At 52.8% G+C, this 16953-nt stretch overlaps 1 protein-coding gene across 1 annotated transcript in view; it reads left to right on the plus strand.

Moving 5' to 3' along the window:
- LOC144952849 (guanine nucleotide-binding protein G(s) subunit alpha-like) overlaps nt 1-16953 on the plus strand; it is a 56006-nt gene that overhangs the window by 30521 nt on the left and 8532 nt on the right. Inside the window, exons 6-8 of the mRNA XM_078883319.1 lie at nt 3814-3868; nt 14188-14261; nt 14976-15034. Of these exons, the coding sequence (XP_078739445.1) occupies nt 3814-3868; nt 14188-14261; nt 14976-15034 (188 nt within the window). The remainder of the gene's footprint in view (nt 1-3813; nt 3869-14187; nt 14262-14975; nt 15035-16953) is intronic.

The following is a 16953-nucleotide window of genomic DNA, read 5'->3' on the forward strand; positions in this document are numbered from 1 at the left end:
GTCACTCGCTCTCACTCACACACACTCACACACTCACTCACGCACACTCGCACACACACACTCACTCACGCTCACACTCACTCACACACTCACTCACGCACACTCGCACACACACACTCACTCACACACACACTCACTCACCCACACACTCACTCACACTCACTCACACTCACTCACACTCGCGCAAACCGCTGAGTGGAGGCAGCAGCAGCAGCTTGCTGTGACTGAGCAATCGGGCACGTGGCACATCAGCCCCCCGCCCCCTCACCATCCTCACCCCCACTCACCATCCCCAGTCATCACCACCACCCTCACCACCTCTCGTCAACGCTCACCCATCGCCCTCATCGCCCTCATCGCCGCTCACCCCCTGCTCACCCCCTGCTCACCCCTCGCCTTTGCCACGACCCACCCAGTGCGTGGTGGTGGTGGCGGCGTCGTCGTCACGGTCAGCGCCGCGCTACGAACCCGGCGACCTGAGTTCGATTCCCGCTCACGGCCACCACCGCCGGTGACGCTCATCTGAATCGGCCCTCCCCTAGGTCGACTCGGCCTCAAATGAGTTACCTGGTGCGGTGTGTAAACATCGCCTCTGGGGGAGACAAAGGTGGCCGGGCGTGGCGCTGGCCACCCCACCCCCTCGTGTGCCACCGTGCCGGCCTTCATAGGCGCTCGCTAACAGCACTTGCCCCTACAGTCTGTTACAGGCTACACGGGGGATCTTTGTCTTTTTATTGTGTGAGTGTATGCGAGCGAGTGTGAGTGTGTGTGTGCGTGCGTGCGTGAATCATTGTGTAGTGGTTAGCGCCACGCCGCGCTACGAACCCGGCGACCCGAGTTCGATTCCCGCTCACGGCCAACACCGCCGGTGACGCTCATCCGAATCGGCCCTCCCCTAGGTGGACCCAGCCTCAAATTAGTTTTCCCGGTGCGGCGCGTAGTAAACATCGCCGCTGGGGAGACAAAGGCGGCCGGGCGTGGCGCTGGCCACCCCACCCCCTCGTGTGCCACCGTGCCGGCCTTCGTAGATCCTCGCGGACGGCGAATGTTGGCTACTCTGCACGTGGTCTGTGCGGCACGGATGTGGAGGCAGCAGCGAGGGGGTTTGGCGGATTGCACGGAGATGTGGAGCTCCTCCTCGACGCCCACACACGGGGGTCGGAGGGAGTTGGGCAACGTCTGGGTGTGATCCACCAGCAACCCTCGCCGCTGCTGCTGCCGCTGCTGTTGCTGCTGCTACTGCTGCTACTGTTACTGCTGCTGCTGCTGCTGTTACTACTGCTGCCGCTGCTGTTACTACTGCTGCTGCTGCTGTTACTACTGCTGCTGCTGCTACTGCTGCTGCTGCTGTTACTGCTGCTGCTGCTGCTGTTACTACTGCTGCCGCTGCTGTTACTGCTGCTGCTGCTGCTGTTACTGCTGCTGCCGCTGCTGTTACTGCTGCTGCTGCTGCTGTTACTACTGCTGCTGCTGCTGCTGTTACTGCTGCTGCCGCTGCTGTTACTGCTGCTGCTGCTGTTACTGCTGCTGCTGCTGCTGTTACTGCTGCTGCTGCTGCTGTTACTACTGCTGCTGCTGCTGTTACTGCTACTGCTGCTGCTGCTACTGCTGCTGCTGCTGCTGTTACTGCTGCTGCTGCTGCTGTTACTACTGCTGCTGCTGCTGCTACTGCTGCTGCTGCTGCTGTTACTACTGCTGCTGCTACTGCTGCTGCTGCTGCTGCTGCTGCTGTTACTGCTGCTGCTGCTGCTGTTACTACTGCTGCTGCTGCTGCTACTGCTGCTGCTGCTGCTGTTACTACTGCTGCTGCTACTGCTGCTGCTGCTACTGCTGCTGCTGCTGCTGTTACTACTGCTGCTGCTGCTGCTACTGCTGCTGCTGCTGCTGTTACTACTGCTGCTGCTACTGCTGCTGCTGCTACTGCTACTGCTGTTACTACTGCTGCTGCTACTGCTGCTGCTGCTGCTGCTGTTACTACTGCTGCTGCTGCTGCTGCTGTTACTACTGCTGCTGCTGCTGCTGCTGCTGCTACTGCTGCTGCTGCTGCTGTTACTACTGCTGCCGCTGCTGTTACTGCTGCTGCTGCTGCTGCTGCTGTTACTACTGCTGCTGCTGCTGTTACTGCTGCTGCTGCTGCTGTTACTACTGCTGCTGCTGCTGCTACTGCTGCTGCTGCTGTTGTTACTACTGCTGCTGCTGCTGTTACTGCTGCTGCCGCTGCTGTTACTACTGCTGCCGCTGCTGTTACTACTGCTGCTGCTGCTGCTGTTACTGCTGCTGCTGCTGTTACTACTGCTGCTGCTGCTGTTACTGCTGCTGCTGCTGCTGTTACTACTGCTGCCGCTGCTGTTACTACTGCTGCTGCTGCTGTTACTGCTGCTGCTGCTGCTGTTACTGCTGCTGCTGCTGCTGTTACTACTGCTGCTGCTGCTGTTACTACTTCTACTGCTGTTACTGCTGCTGCTGCTGTTACTGCTGCTGCTGCTGCTGTTACTACTGCTGCTGCTGCTGTTACTACTTCTACTGCTGTTACTGCTGCTGCTGCTGCCCTCCTCCACAGTGCAGCGCTGGGCGGTCACAGGGGGCCACATGCAGAGTCGCCATCACCGCTACCACTACCACCAGCGCCTCCAACGCCACCACCGCTACCACCACCACCACCACTGCTACCACTACCACCACCACTACCACCACCAGCGCCACCACCGCCACCACCGCTACCACCACCACCACTACCACCACCGTCGCTACCACCGCCACCACCACTGCTACCACCACCACCACCACTACCACCACCACCGCCACCACCGCCGTGGCGCATGGAATGTATATCGGGGCGACGCGTTCGCCAGATGTGAGCTACCTCGTCTGGCCATGCAGGAGATCGTGGGTTCGATCCCGACCCTGGCGCCTGCTGCTGCTGTATATTCGCAGTTTGCGTGTCTCTCTCTCTCATCATCACGGTGGCTAAGAGATGTTAACCGCCTCGCCTGGTGTACAGGAGATCGTGGGTTCGATCCAGACCCTGGCGCCTGCTGCTGTATATTCGGAGTTTGCGTGTCTCTCTCTCTCATCATCATCACGGTGGCTAAGAGATGTTAACCGCCTCGCCTGGTGTACAGGAGATCGTGGGTTCGATCCAGACCCTGGCGCCTGCTGCTGTATATTCGGAGTTTGCGTGTCTCTCTCTCTCATCATCATCACGGTGGCTAAGAGATGTTAACCGCCTCGCCTGGTGTACAGGAGGTCGTGGGTTCGATCCCGACCCTGACGCCAGCTGCTGTATATTTGGATTTTGCGTGTCTCTCACCGTCGTCCTCGGGTTATTTCGCTGCACATTGACAATCGACGTGGCGTTTCGGGTGTGTGGCTGCTTTGAATGTCCACGTGATGGCAAGCCGCTTCGTCGAGCTGTCCTTTGTGATGATGAATAGTTTAGTTAATCGTTGAGGATTCGTCGATCCGTATTGTGCAACGGTGTCGCGAGGCTCGCTTGCTGGGCCGGTGTGTCGGGGGTGGGCTTGTTGACGCTGCGTGCGTGTAATGCGTGTGCGTGTGTGTGCGTGTGTGTGTGTTGTGTGCGTGTGCGTGTCGTGTGTGTGTGTGTGTGTGCGTGCGTGTGTGTGCGTGTGTGCGTTCGTGCGTGTGTGTGTGTGTGCGTGTCATGCGTGTTGTGTGCGTGCGTGTGTTGTGTGTGTTGTGTGTGTGCGTGTCGTGCGTGTTGTGTGTGTTGTGTGTGTGCGTGTCGTGTGCGTGTGTGTGTGTGTGCGTGCGTGCGTGTGTGTGTGTGTGTGCGTGCCGTGCGTGTGTCAGTTTCCTCGACAGAATTGACATTGTGAAGCAGTCGGACTACACCCCGACAGACCAGGTCAGCTGTTCCACCACCCAGCCTAACACCACCCACCGCATCCGCATCAACACAAAGAAAAACACATGGAGCTCTCGTGGTTCGATTCGTGAGGAGTTTGTGTGTTCTCCCCCTGTTCTACAGAGTGAGTGGAGTTTGTATGATCTCCCCCTGTTCTACAGAGTGAGTGGAGTTTGTGTGATCTCCCCCTGTTCTACAGAGTGAGCGAGTGGAGTTTGTGTGATCTCCCCCTGTTCTACAGAGTGAGTGGAGTTTGTGTGATCTCCCCCTGTTCTACAGAGTGAGTGGAGTTTGTGTGATCTCCCCCTGTTCTACAGAGTGAGCGAGTGGAGTTTGTGTGATCTCCCCCTGTTCTACAGAGTGAGTGGAGTTTGTGTGATCTCCCCCTGTTCTACAGAGTGAGTGGAGTTTGTGTGATCTCCCCCTGTTCTACAGAGTGAGTGGAGTTTGTGTGATCTCCCCCTGTTCTACAGAGTGAGTGGAGTTTGTGTGATCTCCCCCTGTTCTACAGAGTGAGCGAGTGGAGTTTGTGTGATCTCCCCCTGTTCTACAGAGTGAGCGAGTGGAGTTTGTGTGATCTCCCCCTGTTCTACAGAGTGAGTGAGTGGAGTTTGTGTGATCTCCCCCTGTTCTACAGAGTGAGTGAGTGGAGTTTGTGTAATCTCCCCCTGTTCTACAGAGTGAGTGAGTGGAGTTTGTGTGATCTCCCCCTGTTCTACAGAGTGAGTGAGTGGAGTTTGTGTGATCTCCCCCTGTTCTACAGAGTGAGTGGAGTTTGTGTGATCTCCCCCTGTTCTACAGAGTGAGTGAGTGGAGTTTGTGTGATCTCCCCCTGTTCTACAGAGTGAGTGGAGTTTGTATGATCTCCCCCTGTTCTACAGAGTGAGTGGAGTTTGTGTGATCTCCCCCTGTTCTACAGAGTGAGCGAGTGGAGTTTGTGTGATCTCCCCCTGTTCTACAGAGTGAGCGAGTGGAGTTTGTGTGATCTCCCCCTGTTCTACAGAGTGAGTGAGTGGAGTTTGTGTGATCTCCCCATGTTCTACAGAGTGAGTGAGTGGAGTTTGTGTGATCTCCCCCTGTTCTACAGAGTGAGTGAGTGGAGTTTGTGTGATCTCCCCCTGTTCTACAGAGTGAGTGAGTGGAGTTTGTGTGATCTCCCCCTGTTCTACTGAGTGAGTGAGTGGAGTTTGTGTGATCTCCCCCTGTTCTACAGAGTGAGTGAGTGGAGTTTGTGTGATCTCCCCCTGTTCTACAGAGTGAGTGAGTGGAGTTTGTGTGATCTCCCCCTGTTCTACAGAGTGAGTGAGTGGAGTTTGTGTGATCTCCCCCTGTTCTACAGAGTGAGTGAGTGAGTGGAGTTTGTGTGATCTCCCCCTGTTCTACAGAGTGAGTGAGTGGAGTTTGTGTGATCTCCCCCTGTTCTACAGAGTGAGTGAGTGGAGTTTGTGTGATCTCCCCCTGTTCTACAGAGTGAGTGAGTGGAGTTTGTGTGATCTCCCCCTGTTCTACAGAGTGAGTGAGTGGAGTTTGTGTGATCTCCCCCTGTTCTACAGAGTGAGTGAGTGGAGTTTGCGTGATCTCCCCCTGTTCTACAGAGTGAGTGAGTGGAGTTTGCGTGATCTCCCCCTGTTCTACAGAGTGAGTGGAGTTTGTGTGATCTCCCCCTGTTCTACAGAGTGAGTGGAGTTTGTGTGATCTCCCCCTGTTCTACAGAGTGAGTGAGTGGAGTTTGTGTGATCTCCCCCTGTTCTACAGAGTGAGTGAGTGGAGTTTGTGTGATCTCCCCCTGTTCTACAGAGTGAGTGAGTGGAGTTTGTGTGATCTCCCCCTGTTCTACAGAGTGAGTGAGTGGAGTTTGTGTGATCTCCCCCTGTTCTACAGAGTGAGTGAGTGGAGTTTGTATGATCTCCCCCTGTTCTACAGAGTGAGTGAGTGGAGTTTGTGTGATCTCCCCCTGTTCTACAAAGTGAGTGAGTGGAGTTTGTGTGATCTCCCCCTGTTCTACAGAGTGAGTGAGTGGAGTTTGTGTAATCTCCCCCTGTTCTACAGAATGAGTGAGTGGAGTTTGTATGATCTCCCCCTGTTCTACAGAGTGAGTGAGTGGTGTTTGTGTGATCTCCCCCTGTTCTACAGAGTGAGTGAGTGGAGTTTGTGTGATCTCCCCCTGTTCTACAGAGTGAGTGAGTGGAGTTTGTGTGATCTCCCCCTGTTCTACAGAGTGAGTGAGTGGAGTTTGTGTGATCTCCCCCTGTTCTACAGAGTGAGTGAGTGGAGTTTGTGTGATCTCCCCCTGTTCTACAGAGTGAGTGAGTGGAGTTTGTGTGATCTCCCCCTGTTCTGCAGAGTGAGTGAGTGGAGTTTGTGTGATCTCCCCCTGTTCTACAGAGTGAGTGAGTGGAGTTTGTGTGATCTCCCCCTGTTCTACAGAGTGAGTGAGTGGAGTTTGTGTGATCTGCCCCTGTTCTACAGAGTGAGTGAGTGGAGTTTGTGTGATCTCCCCCTGTTCTACAGAGTGAGTGAGTGGAGTTTGTGTAATCTCCCCCTGTTCTACAGAGTGAGTGGAGTTTGTATGATCTCCCCCTGTTCTACAGAGTGAGTGGAGTTTGTGTGATCTCCCCCTGTTCTACAGAGTGAGTGAGTGGAGTTTGTGTGATCTCCCCCTGTTCTACAGAGTGAGTGAGTGGAGTTTGTGTGATCTCCCCCTGTTCTACAGAGTGAGTGAATGGAGTTTGCGTGATCTCCCCCTGTTCTACAGAGTGAGTGAGTGCAGTTTGCGTGATCTCCCCCTGTTCTACAGAGTGAGTGAGTGGAGTTTGTGTGATCTCCCCCTGTTCTACAGAGTGAGCGAGTGGAGTTTGTGTGATCTCCCCCTGTTCTACAGAGTGAGCGAGTGGAGTTTGTGTGATCTCCCCCTGTTCTACAGAGTGAGTGAGTGGAGTTTGTGTGATCTCCCCATGTTCTACAGAGTGAGTGAGTGGAGTTTGTGTGATCTCCCCCTGTTCTACAGAGTGAGTGAGTGGAGTTTGTGTGATCTCCCCCTGTTCTACAGAGTGAGTGAGTGGAGTTTGTGTAATCTCCCCCTGTTCTACAGAGTGAGTGAGTGGAGTTTGTATGATCTCCCCCTGTTCTACAGAGTGAGTGGAGTTTGTGTGATCTCCCCCTGTTCTACAGAGTGAGTGAGTGGAGTTTGTGTGATCTCCCCCTGTTCTACAGAGTGAGTGAGTGGAGTTTGTGTGATCTCCCCCTGTTCTACTGAGTGAGTGAGTGGAGTTTGTGTGATCTCCCCCTGTTCTACAGAGTGAGTGAGTGGAGTTTGTGTGATCTCCCCCTGTTCTACAGAGTGAGTGAGTGGAGTTTGTGTGATCTCCCCCTGTTCTACAGAGTGAGTGAGTGGAGTTTGTGTGATCTCCCCCTGTTCTACAGAGTGAGTGAGTGAGTGGAGTTTGTGTGATCTCCCCCTGTTCTACAGAGTGAGTGAGTGGAGTTTGTGTGATCTCCCCCTGTTCTACAGAGTGAGTGAGTGGAGTTTGTGTGATCTCCCCCTGTTCTACAGAGTGAGTGAGTGGAGTTTGTGTGATCTCCCCCTGTTCTACAGAGTGAGTGAGTGGAGTTTGTGTGATCTCCCCCTGTTCTACAGAGTGAGTGAGTGGAGTTTGCGTGATCTCCCCCTGTTCTACAGAGTGAGTGAGTGGAGTTTGCGTGATCTCCCCCTGTTCTACAGAGTGAGTGGAGTTTGTGTGATCTCCCCCTGTTCTACAGAGTGAGTGGAGTTTGTGTGATCTCCCCCTGTTCTACAGAGTGAGTGAGTGGAGTTTGTGTGATCTCCCCCTGTTCTACAGAGTGAGTGAGTGGAGTTTGTGTGATCTCCCCCTGTTCTACAGAGTGAGTGAGTGGAGTTTGTGTGATCTCCCCCTGTTCTACAGAGTGAGTGAGTGGAGTTTGTGTGATCTCCCCCTGTTCTACAGAGTGAGTGAGTGGAGTTTGTATGATCTCCCCCTGTTCTACAGAGTGAGTGAGTGGAGTTTGTGTGATCTCCCCCTGTTCTACAAAGTGAGTGAGTGGAGTTTGTGTGATCTCCCCCTGTTCTACAGAGTGAGTGAGTGGAGTTTGTGTAATCTCCCCCTGTTCTACAGAATGAGTGAGTGGAGTTTGTATGATCTCCCCCTGTTCTACAGAGTGAGTGAGTGGTGTTTGTGTGATCTCCCCCTGTTCTACAGAGTGAGTGAGTGGAGTTTGTGTGATCTCCCCCTGTTCTACAGAGTGAGTGAGTGGAGTTTGTGTGATCTCCCCCTGTTCTACAGAGTGAGTGAGTGGAGTTTGTGTGATCTCCCCCTGTTCTACAGAGTGAGTGAGTGGAGTTTGTGTGATCTCCCCCTGTTCTACAGAGTGAGTGAGTGGAGTTTGTGTGATCTCCCCCTGTTCTGCAGAGTGAGTGAGTGGAGTTTGTGTGATCTCCCCCTGTTCTACAGAGTGAGTGAGTGGAGTTTGTGTGATCTCCCCCTGTTCTACAGAGTGAGTGAGTGGAGTTTGTGTGATCTGCCCCTGTTCTACAGAGTGAGTGAGTGGAGTTTGTGTGATCTCCCCCTGTTCTACAGAGTGAGTGGAGTTTGTGTGATCTCCCCCTGTTCTACAGAGTGAGTGGAGTTTGTGTGATCTCCCCCTGTTCTACAGAGTGAGCGAGTGGAGTTTGTGTGATCTCCCCCTGTTCTACAGAGTGAGTGAGTGGAGTTTGTGTGATCTCCCCCTGTTCTACAGAGTGAGTGAGTGGAGTTTGTGTGATCTCCCCCTGTTCTACAGAGTGAGTGGAGTTTGTGTGATCTCCCCCTGTTCTACAGAGTGAGTGAGTGGAGTTTGTGTAATCTCCCCCTGTTCTACAGAGTGAGTGGAGTTTGTATGATCTCCCCCTGTTCTACAGAGTGAGTGGAGTTTGTGTGATCTCCCCCTGTTCTACAGAGTGAGTGAGTGGAGTTTGTGTGATCTCCCCCTGTTCTACAGAGTGAGTGAGTGGAGTTTGTGTGATCTCCCCCTGTTCTACAGAGTGAGTGAATGGAGTTTGTGTGATCTCCCCCTGTTCTACAGAGTGAGTGAGTGGAGTTTGTGTGATCTCCCCCTGTTCTACAGAGTGAGTGAGTGGAGTTTGTGTGATCTCCCCCTGTTCTACAGAGTGAGTGAGTGGAGTTTGTGTGATCTCCCCCTGTTCTACAGAGTGAGTGAGTGGAGTTTGTGTGATCTCCCCCTGTTCTACAGAGTGAGTGAGTGAGTGAGTGGAGTTTGTGTGATCTCCCCCTGTTCTACAGAGTGAGTGAGTGGAGTTTGTGTGATCTCCCCCTGTTCTACAGAGTGAGTGAGTGGAGTTTGTGTGATCTCCCCCTGTTCTACAGAGTGAGCGAGTGGAGTTTGTGTGATCTCCCCCTGTTCTACAGAGTGAGTGAGTGGAGTTTGTGTGATCTCCCCCTGTTCTACAGAGTGAGTGAGTGGAGTTTGCGTGATCTCCCCCTGTTCTACAGAGTGAGTGAGTGGAGTTTGCGTGATCTCCCCCTGTTCTACAGAGTGAGTGGAGTTTGTTTGATCTCCCCCTGTTCTACAGAGTGAGTGGAGTTTGTGTGATCTCCCCCTGTTCTACAGAGTGAGTGAGTGGAGTTTGTGTGATCTCCCCCTGTTCTACAGAGTGAGTGAGTGGAGTTTGTGTGATCTCCCCCTGTTCTACAGAGTGAGTGAGTGGAGTTTGTGTGATCTCCCCCTGTTCTACAGAGTGAGTGAGTGGAGTTTGTGTGATCTCCCCCTGTTCTACAGAGTGAGTGAGTGGAGTTTGTGTGATCTCCCCCTGTTCTACAGAGTGAGTGAGTGGAGTTTGTGTGATCTCCCCCTGTTCTACAGAGTGAGTGAGTGGAGTTTGTGTGATCTCCCCCTGTTCTACAGAGTGAGTGAGTGGAGTTTGTGTGATCTCCCCCTGTTCTACAGAGTGAGTGAGTGGAGTTTGTGTGATCTCCCCCTGTTCTACAGAGTGAGTGAGTGAGTGGAGTTTGTGTGATCTCCCCCTGTTCTACAGAGTGAGTGAGTGGAGTTTGTGTGATCTCCCCCTGTTCTACAGAGTGAGTGAGTGGAGTTTTTGTGATCTCCCCCTGTTCTACAGAGTGAGTGAGTGGAGTTTGTGTGATCTCCCCCTGTTCTACAGAGTGAGTGAGTGGAGTTTGTGTGATCTCCCCCTGTTCTACAGAGTGAGTGAGTGGAGTTTGTGTGATCTCCCCCTGTTCTACAGAGTGAGTGAGTGGAGTTTGTGTGATCTCCCCCTGTTCTACAGAGTGAGTGAGTGGAGTTTGTGTGATCTCCCCCTGTTCTACAGAGTGAGTGAGTGAGTGGAGTTTGTGTGATCTCCCCCTGTTCTACAGAGTGAGTGAGTGGAGTTTGTGTGATCTCCCCCTGTTCTACAGTGAGTGAGTGGAGTTTGTGTGATCTCCCCCTGTTCTACAGAGTGAGCGAGTGGAGTTTGTGTGATCTCCCCCTGTTCTACAGAGTGAGTGAGTGGAGTTTGTGTGATCTCCCCCTGTTCTACAGAGTGAGTGAGTGGAGTTTGCGTGATCTCCCCCTGTTCTACAGAGTGAGTGAGTGGAGTTTGCGTGATCTCCCCCTGTTCTACAGAGTGAGTGGAGTTTGTGTGATCTCCCCCTGTTCTACAGAGTGAGTGGAGTTTGTGTGATCTCCCCCTGTTCTACAGAGTGAGTGAGTGGAGTTTGTGTGATCTCCCCCTGTTCTACAGAGTGAGTGAGTGGAGTTTGTGTGATCTCCCCCTGTTCTACAGAGTGAGTGAGTGGAGTTTGTGTGATCTCCCCCTGTTCTACAGAGTGAGTGAGTGGAGTTTGTGTGATCTCCCCCTGTTCTACAGAGTGAGTGAGTGGAGTTTGTGTGATCTCCCCCTGTTCTACAGAGTGAGTGAGTGGAGTTTGTGTGATCTCCCCCTGTTCTACAGAGTGAGTGAGTGGAGTTTGTGTGATCTCCCCCTGTTCTACAGAGTGAGTGAGTGGAGTTTGTGTGATCTCCCCCTGTTCTACAGAGTGAGTGAGTGGAGTTTGTGTGATCTCCCCCTGTTCTACAGAGTGAGTGAGTGGAGTTTGTGTGATCTCCCCCTGTTCTACAGAGTGAGCGAGTGGAGTTTGTGTGATCTCCCCCTGTTCTACAGAGTGAGTGAGTGGAGTTTGTGTGATCTCCCCCTGTTCTACAGAGTGAGTGAGTGGAGTTTGTGTGATCTCCCCCTGTTCTACAGAGTGAGTGAGTGGAGTTTGTGTGATCTCCCCCTGTTCTACAGAGTGAGTGAGTGGAGTTTGCGTGATCTCCCCCTGTTCTACAGAGTGAGTGAGTGCAGTTTGCGTGATCTCCCCCTGTTCTACAGAGTGAGTGGAGTTTGTATGATCTCCCCCTGTTCTACAGAGTGAGTGGAGTTTGTGTGATCTCCCCCTGTTCTACAGAGTGAGTGGAGTTTGTGTGATCTCCCCCTGTTCTACAGAGTGAGTGAGTGGAGTTTGTGTGATCTCCCCCTGTTCTACAGAGTGAGTGAGTGGAGTTTGTGTGATCTCCCCCTGTTCTACAGAGTGAGTGAGTGGAGTTTGTGTGATCTCCCCCTGTTCTACAGAGTGAGTGAGTGGAGTTTGTGTGATCTCCCCCTGTTCTACAGAGTGAGTGAGTGGAGTTTGTGTGATCTCCCCCTGTTCTACAGAGTGAGTGAGTGGAGTTTGTGTGATCTCCCCCTGTTCTACAGAGTGAGTGAGTGAGTGGAGTTTGTGTGATCTCCCCCTGTTCTACAGAGTGAGTGAGTGGAGTTTGTGTGATCTCCCCCTGTTCTACAGAGTGAGTGAGTGGAGTTTTTGTGATCTCCCCCTGTTCTACAGAGTGAGTGAGTGGAGTTTGTGTGATCTCCCCCTGTTCTACAGAGTGAGTGAGTGGAGTTTGTGTGATCTCCCCCTGTTCTACAGAGTGAGTGAGTGGAGTTTGTGTGATCTCCCCCTGTTCTACAGAGTGAGTGAGTGGAGTTTGTGTGATCTCCCCCTGTTCTACAGAGTGAGTGAGTGGAGTTTGTGTGATCTCCCCCTGTTCTACAGAGTGAGTGAGTGAGTGAGTGGAGTTTGTGTGATCTCCCCCTGTTCTACAGAGTGAGTGAGTGGAGTTTGTGTGATCTCCCCCTGTTCTACAGTGAGTGAGTGGAGTTTGTGTGATCTCCCCCTGTTCTACAGAGTGAGCGAGTGGAGTTTGTGTGATCTCCCCCTGTTCTACAGAGTGAGTGAGTGGAGTTTGTGTGATCTCCCCCTGTTCTACAGAGTGAGTGAGTGGAGTTTGCGTGATCTCCCCCTGTTCTACAGAGTGAGTGAGTGGAGTTTGCGTGATCTCCCCCTGTTCTACAGAGTGAGTGGAGTTTGTGTGATCTCCCCCTGTTCTACAGAGTGAGTGGAGTTTGTGTGATCTCCCCCTGTTCTACAGAGTGAGTGAGTGGAGTTTGTGTGATCTCCCCCTGTTCTACAGAGTGAGTGAGTGGAGTTTGTGTGATCTCCCCCTGTTCTACAGAGTGAGTGAGTGGAGTTTGTGTGATCTCCCCCTGTTCTACAGAGTGAGTGAGTGGAGTTTGTGTGATCTCCCCCTGTTCTACAGAGTGAGTGAGTGGAGTTTGTGTGATCTCCCCCTGTTCTACAGAGTGAGTGAGTGGAGTTTGTGTGATCTCCCCCTGTTCTACAGAGTGAGTGAGTGGAGTTTGTGTGATCTCCCCCTGTTCTACAGAGTGAGTGAGTGGAGTTTGTGTGATCTCCCCCTGTTCTACAGAGTGAGTGAGTGGAGTTTGTGTGATCTCCCCCTGTTCTACAGAGTGAGTGAGTGGAGTTTGTGTGATCTCCCCCTGTTCTACAGAGTGAGCGAGTGGAGTTTGTGTGATCTCCCCCTGTTCTACAGAGTGAGTGAGTGGAGTTTGTGTGATCTCCCCCTGTTCTACAGAGTGAGTGAGTGGAGTTTGTGTGATCTCCCCCTGTTCTACAGAGTGAGTGAGTGGAGTTTGTGTGATCTCCCCCTGTTCTACAGAGTGAGTGAGTGGAGTTTGCGTGATCTCCCCCTGTTCTACAGAGTGAGTGAGTGCAGTTTGCGTGATCTCCCCCTGTTCTACAGAGTGAGTGGAGTTTGTATGATCTCCCCCTGTTCTACAGAGTGAGTGGAGTTTGTGTGATCTCCCCCTGTTCTACAGAGTGAGTGGAGTTTGTGTGATCTCCCCCTGTTCTACAGAGTGAGTGAGTGGAGTTTGTGTGATCTCCCCCTGTTCTACAGAGTGAGTGAGTGGAGTTTGTGTGATCTCCCCCTGTTCTACAGAGTGAGTGAGTGGAGTTTGTGTGATCTCCCCCTGTTCTACAGAGTGAGTGAGTGGAGTTTGTGTGATCTCCCCCTGTTCTACAGAGTGAGTGAGTGGAGTTTGTATGATCTCCTCCTGTTCTACAGAGTGAGTGAGTGGAGTTTGTGTGATCTCCCCCTGTTCTACAAAGTGAGTGAGTGGAGTTTGTGTGATCTCCCCCTGTTCTACAGAGTGAGTGGAGTTTGTGTGATCTCCCCCTGTTCTACAGAGTGAGTGAGTGGCGTTTGTGTGATCTCCCCCTGTTCTACAGAGTGAGTGAGTGGAGTTTGTGTGATCTCCCCCTGTTCTACAGAATGAGTGAGTGGAGTTTGTGTGATCTCCCCCTGTTCTGCAGAGTGAGTGAGTGGAGTTTGTGTGATCTCCCCCTGTTCTACAGAGTGAGTGAGTGGAGTTTGTGTGATCTCCCCCTGTTCTACAGAGTGAGTGAGTGGAGTTTGTGTGATCTCCCCCTGTTCTGCAGAGTGAGTGAGTGGAGTTTGTGTGATCTCCCCCTGTTCTACAGAGTGAGTGAGTGGAGTTTGTGTGATCTCCCCCTGTTCTACAGAGTGAGTGAGTGGAGTTTGTGTGATCTCCCCCTGTTCTGCAGAGTGAGTGAGTGGAGTTTGTGTGATCTCCCCCTGTTCTGCTGAGTGAGTGAGTGGAGTTTGTGTGATCTCCCCCTGTTCTACAGAGTGAGTGAGTGGAGTTTGTGTGATCTCCCCCTGTTCTGCAGAGTGAGTGAGTGGAGTTTGTGTGATCTCCCCCTGTTCTACAGAGTGAGTGAGTGGTGTTTGTGTGATCTGCCCCTGTTCTACAGAGTGAGTGAGTGGAGTTTGTGTGATCTCCCCCTGTTCTGCTGAGTGAGTGGTGGTGATGATGATGGCGGTGATGAAGATCATGATGATGATGATGGTGGTGATCAGCCGGTCACCATGGTAACAGTGGCGTCTGTGGCTGCCAGGACCTCCTACGGTGCCGAGTTCTCACCTCGGGGATCTTTGAGACGAGGTTTCAGGTGGACAAAGTGAACTTTCAGTGAGTGCCGCACGGGAGCCAATCCATCATCAGCAGCAGCAGCATCATCATCATCATCATTGTGGTGTCGTCATCGTCGTTGTCGTCGTCATCACCGTCATCATCATCGTCGTCATCATCATCATCAGTAGCATCACCGTCATCATCATCGTGGTCATCATCATCATCAGCATCACCATCATCCTCATTGTGGCGTCGTCGTTGTCGTCGTTGTCGTCGTTGTCGTCATCGTTGTCGTCGTCATCATTGTCGTCATCAGTAGCATCACCATAATCATCGTAATCACCGTCATCATCGTCATCATTGTCATCATTGTCATCATCATCAGCAGCATCGCCATAATCATCATTGCGGCATCATCATCGTCGTCATCATTGTCATCATCATCATTGTCATCATTGTCGTCATCGTCATCATCAGTAGCATCACCATAATCATCATTGCGTCATCATCGTCATCATCGTCATCATCATCAGCATCACCATCATTATCATTGCTGCATCATCATCGTCATCATTGTCATCATCATCGTCAGCAGCAGCATCATCATCATTGCGACATCAGCAGCAGCATCATCATCGGCAGGATCATCAACAACGTCGTGAGTGAGCGCGTGGTGAGCGCGTGGTGAGCGCGTGGTGAGCGCGTGGTGAGCGCGTGGTGAGCGCACCGGTCTCACCCCCCACCCCCCTCTCCCCCCCCCGTGTGGTGCAGCATGTTCGATGTCGGGGGTCAGCGCGACGAGAGGAGAAAGTGGATCCAGTGCTTTAACGGTGAGTGGCGAAAGTGATTGGGTGGGTGGGCGAGTGATTGAGTGTGTGGGTGGATGAGTGATTGATTGGGTGTGTGGGTGACTGTTTGGGTGGGTGAGTGATTGATTGGGTGGGTGGGCGAGTGATTGGGTGTGTGGGTGGGTGGGTGAGTGATTGGGTGTGTGGGTGGATGGGTGACTAATTGGGTGGGTGGGTGACTGATTGGGTGGGTGGGTGGCTGACTGATTGGGTGGGTGGCTGACTGACTGACTGATTGGGTGGGTGGGTGACTGACTGACTGATTGGGTGGGTGACTGACTGACTGACTGATTGGGTGGGTGGGTGACTAATTGGGTGGATGAGTGACTGATTGGGTGGGTGGGTGATTGGGTGGGTGGGTGAGTGATTGGGTGAGTGATTGGGTGAGTGATTGGGTGAGTGATTGGGTGAGTGATTGGGTGAGTGATTGGGTGAGTGGGTGACTGGTTGGGTGTGTGGGTGACTGACTGATTGTGTGTGTGTGGGTGGGTGAGGGGGTGGGTGGGTGAGTGATTGGGTGGGTGGGTGGGTGAGGGGGTGTCTGGGTGAATGATTGGGTGGGTGGGTGAGGGTGTGGGTGGGTGAGGGGGTGTGTGTTTCAGTGGGGAGCGATGGCGCAGTGGCTCGTGCCGCGCTGCAAACCCGGCTGTCACCCGAGTTGGATGCCTGCTCACGGCCAACACGGCTACGATGATTTAAACTGGTCCTGGGGGCTGCAATAAGTACCTGGTGCAATGTGTCAACATCACCACGAGGGGGAGGCAAAGGCAGGCAGCCAGGCTTGGTCTTCGCAGGTCCTCGCTTGACAGCACTTGCCTCAACAGTCTGTTAGGGCTACGCGGGGGACCTTTGTATGTGTGTGCGTGTGTGTACGTGTCAGAGGTCGCAAACGGGTTTTGATTCCTTACCCGTACCCGTACCCGGCCGCACCAGGGTCGCAAACGGGTACCCGTACCCGGCCGTACCCGTACCCTACCCGTACCCAGCCGGTTATCGGGTAGAGTACGGGTATCGGGTACCCGATTGCGACCTCTGGGATGAAGCCACGTTGCAGGCGCGGGTGGGTTGATTCTAGGAACTTGAATTGTGAGAAGAGACAAGACGTTGGGAAATGAGTGACAATCACGGTGACTCACCAGTGACTCACGGCCTACCCGTACCCGTACCCGGCCGCACCAGGGTCGCAAACGGCTACCCGTACCCGGCCGGGTACGGGTAGCCGGGTATCGGGTAGGGTACGGGTATCGGGTAGGGTACGGGTATCGGGTAGGGTACGGGTATCGGGTAGGGCACGGGTATCGGGTACCCGGTTGCGACCTCTGGTACAAGTGTGTGTACAGCAGTAGTTGAGCGGTTACCGCGCTACGAATCGTCAACCCCGAGTGTTTGATTCCCGCTCAGGGCAACCAACAGCGGTGACGATTATTTGAACCGGTCCTGGGGCCTCCCCTAGGTCGACTCAGCCTCAAATGCATACCCCGGTGCGTAGTAATCGTCGCCACGCGGGGTGCGTGGTGCCGGCCACACCACCCCGGCCTCACGCTCCACCACTTGCCCCAGCAGTCTTTTAAAGGAAACACGGAGGGGTGCGGGGGCTTTAGTAGTATTTGGTTCGATTTAAAGCTTTCGTGACTGCAGGGATTCATCTTCTTGGTTCTTTCGGTAAAGTCACGTAGGGAAGACAGCGTCTGAATTCAGACGCTGTCTCCCCGACAGACGCTGTTCTCCACCTGAGGGGACGGCTGCTTGCGTTGTGGCCGAAAGGTCGTGAGAATTGTATTTTATGATGTTTTATTTTAATTATTTAATTAAAATAATAAAAATGAAACATAATAAAAAAAGAATAAAAAAATTAATAAAAATAAAACATAAAATTTTATTATGTTTAATATGTATTGCTT

The sequence above is a fragment of the Lampetra fluviatilis genome, chromosome 70 (assembly GCF_964198595.1).
Source record: "Lampetra fluviatilis chromosome 70, kcLamFluv1.1, whole genome shotgun sequence".
Classification (NCBI taxonomy): Eukaryota; Metazoa; Chordata; class Hyperoartia; order Petromyzontiformes; family Petromyzontidae; genus Lampetra; species Lampetra fluviatilis.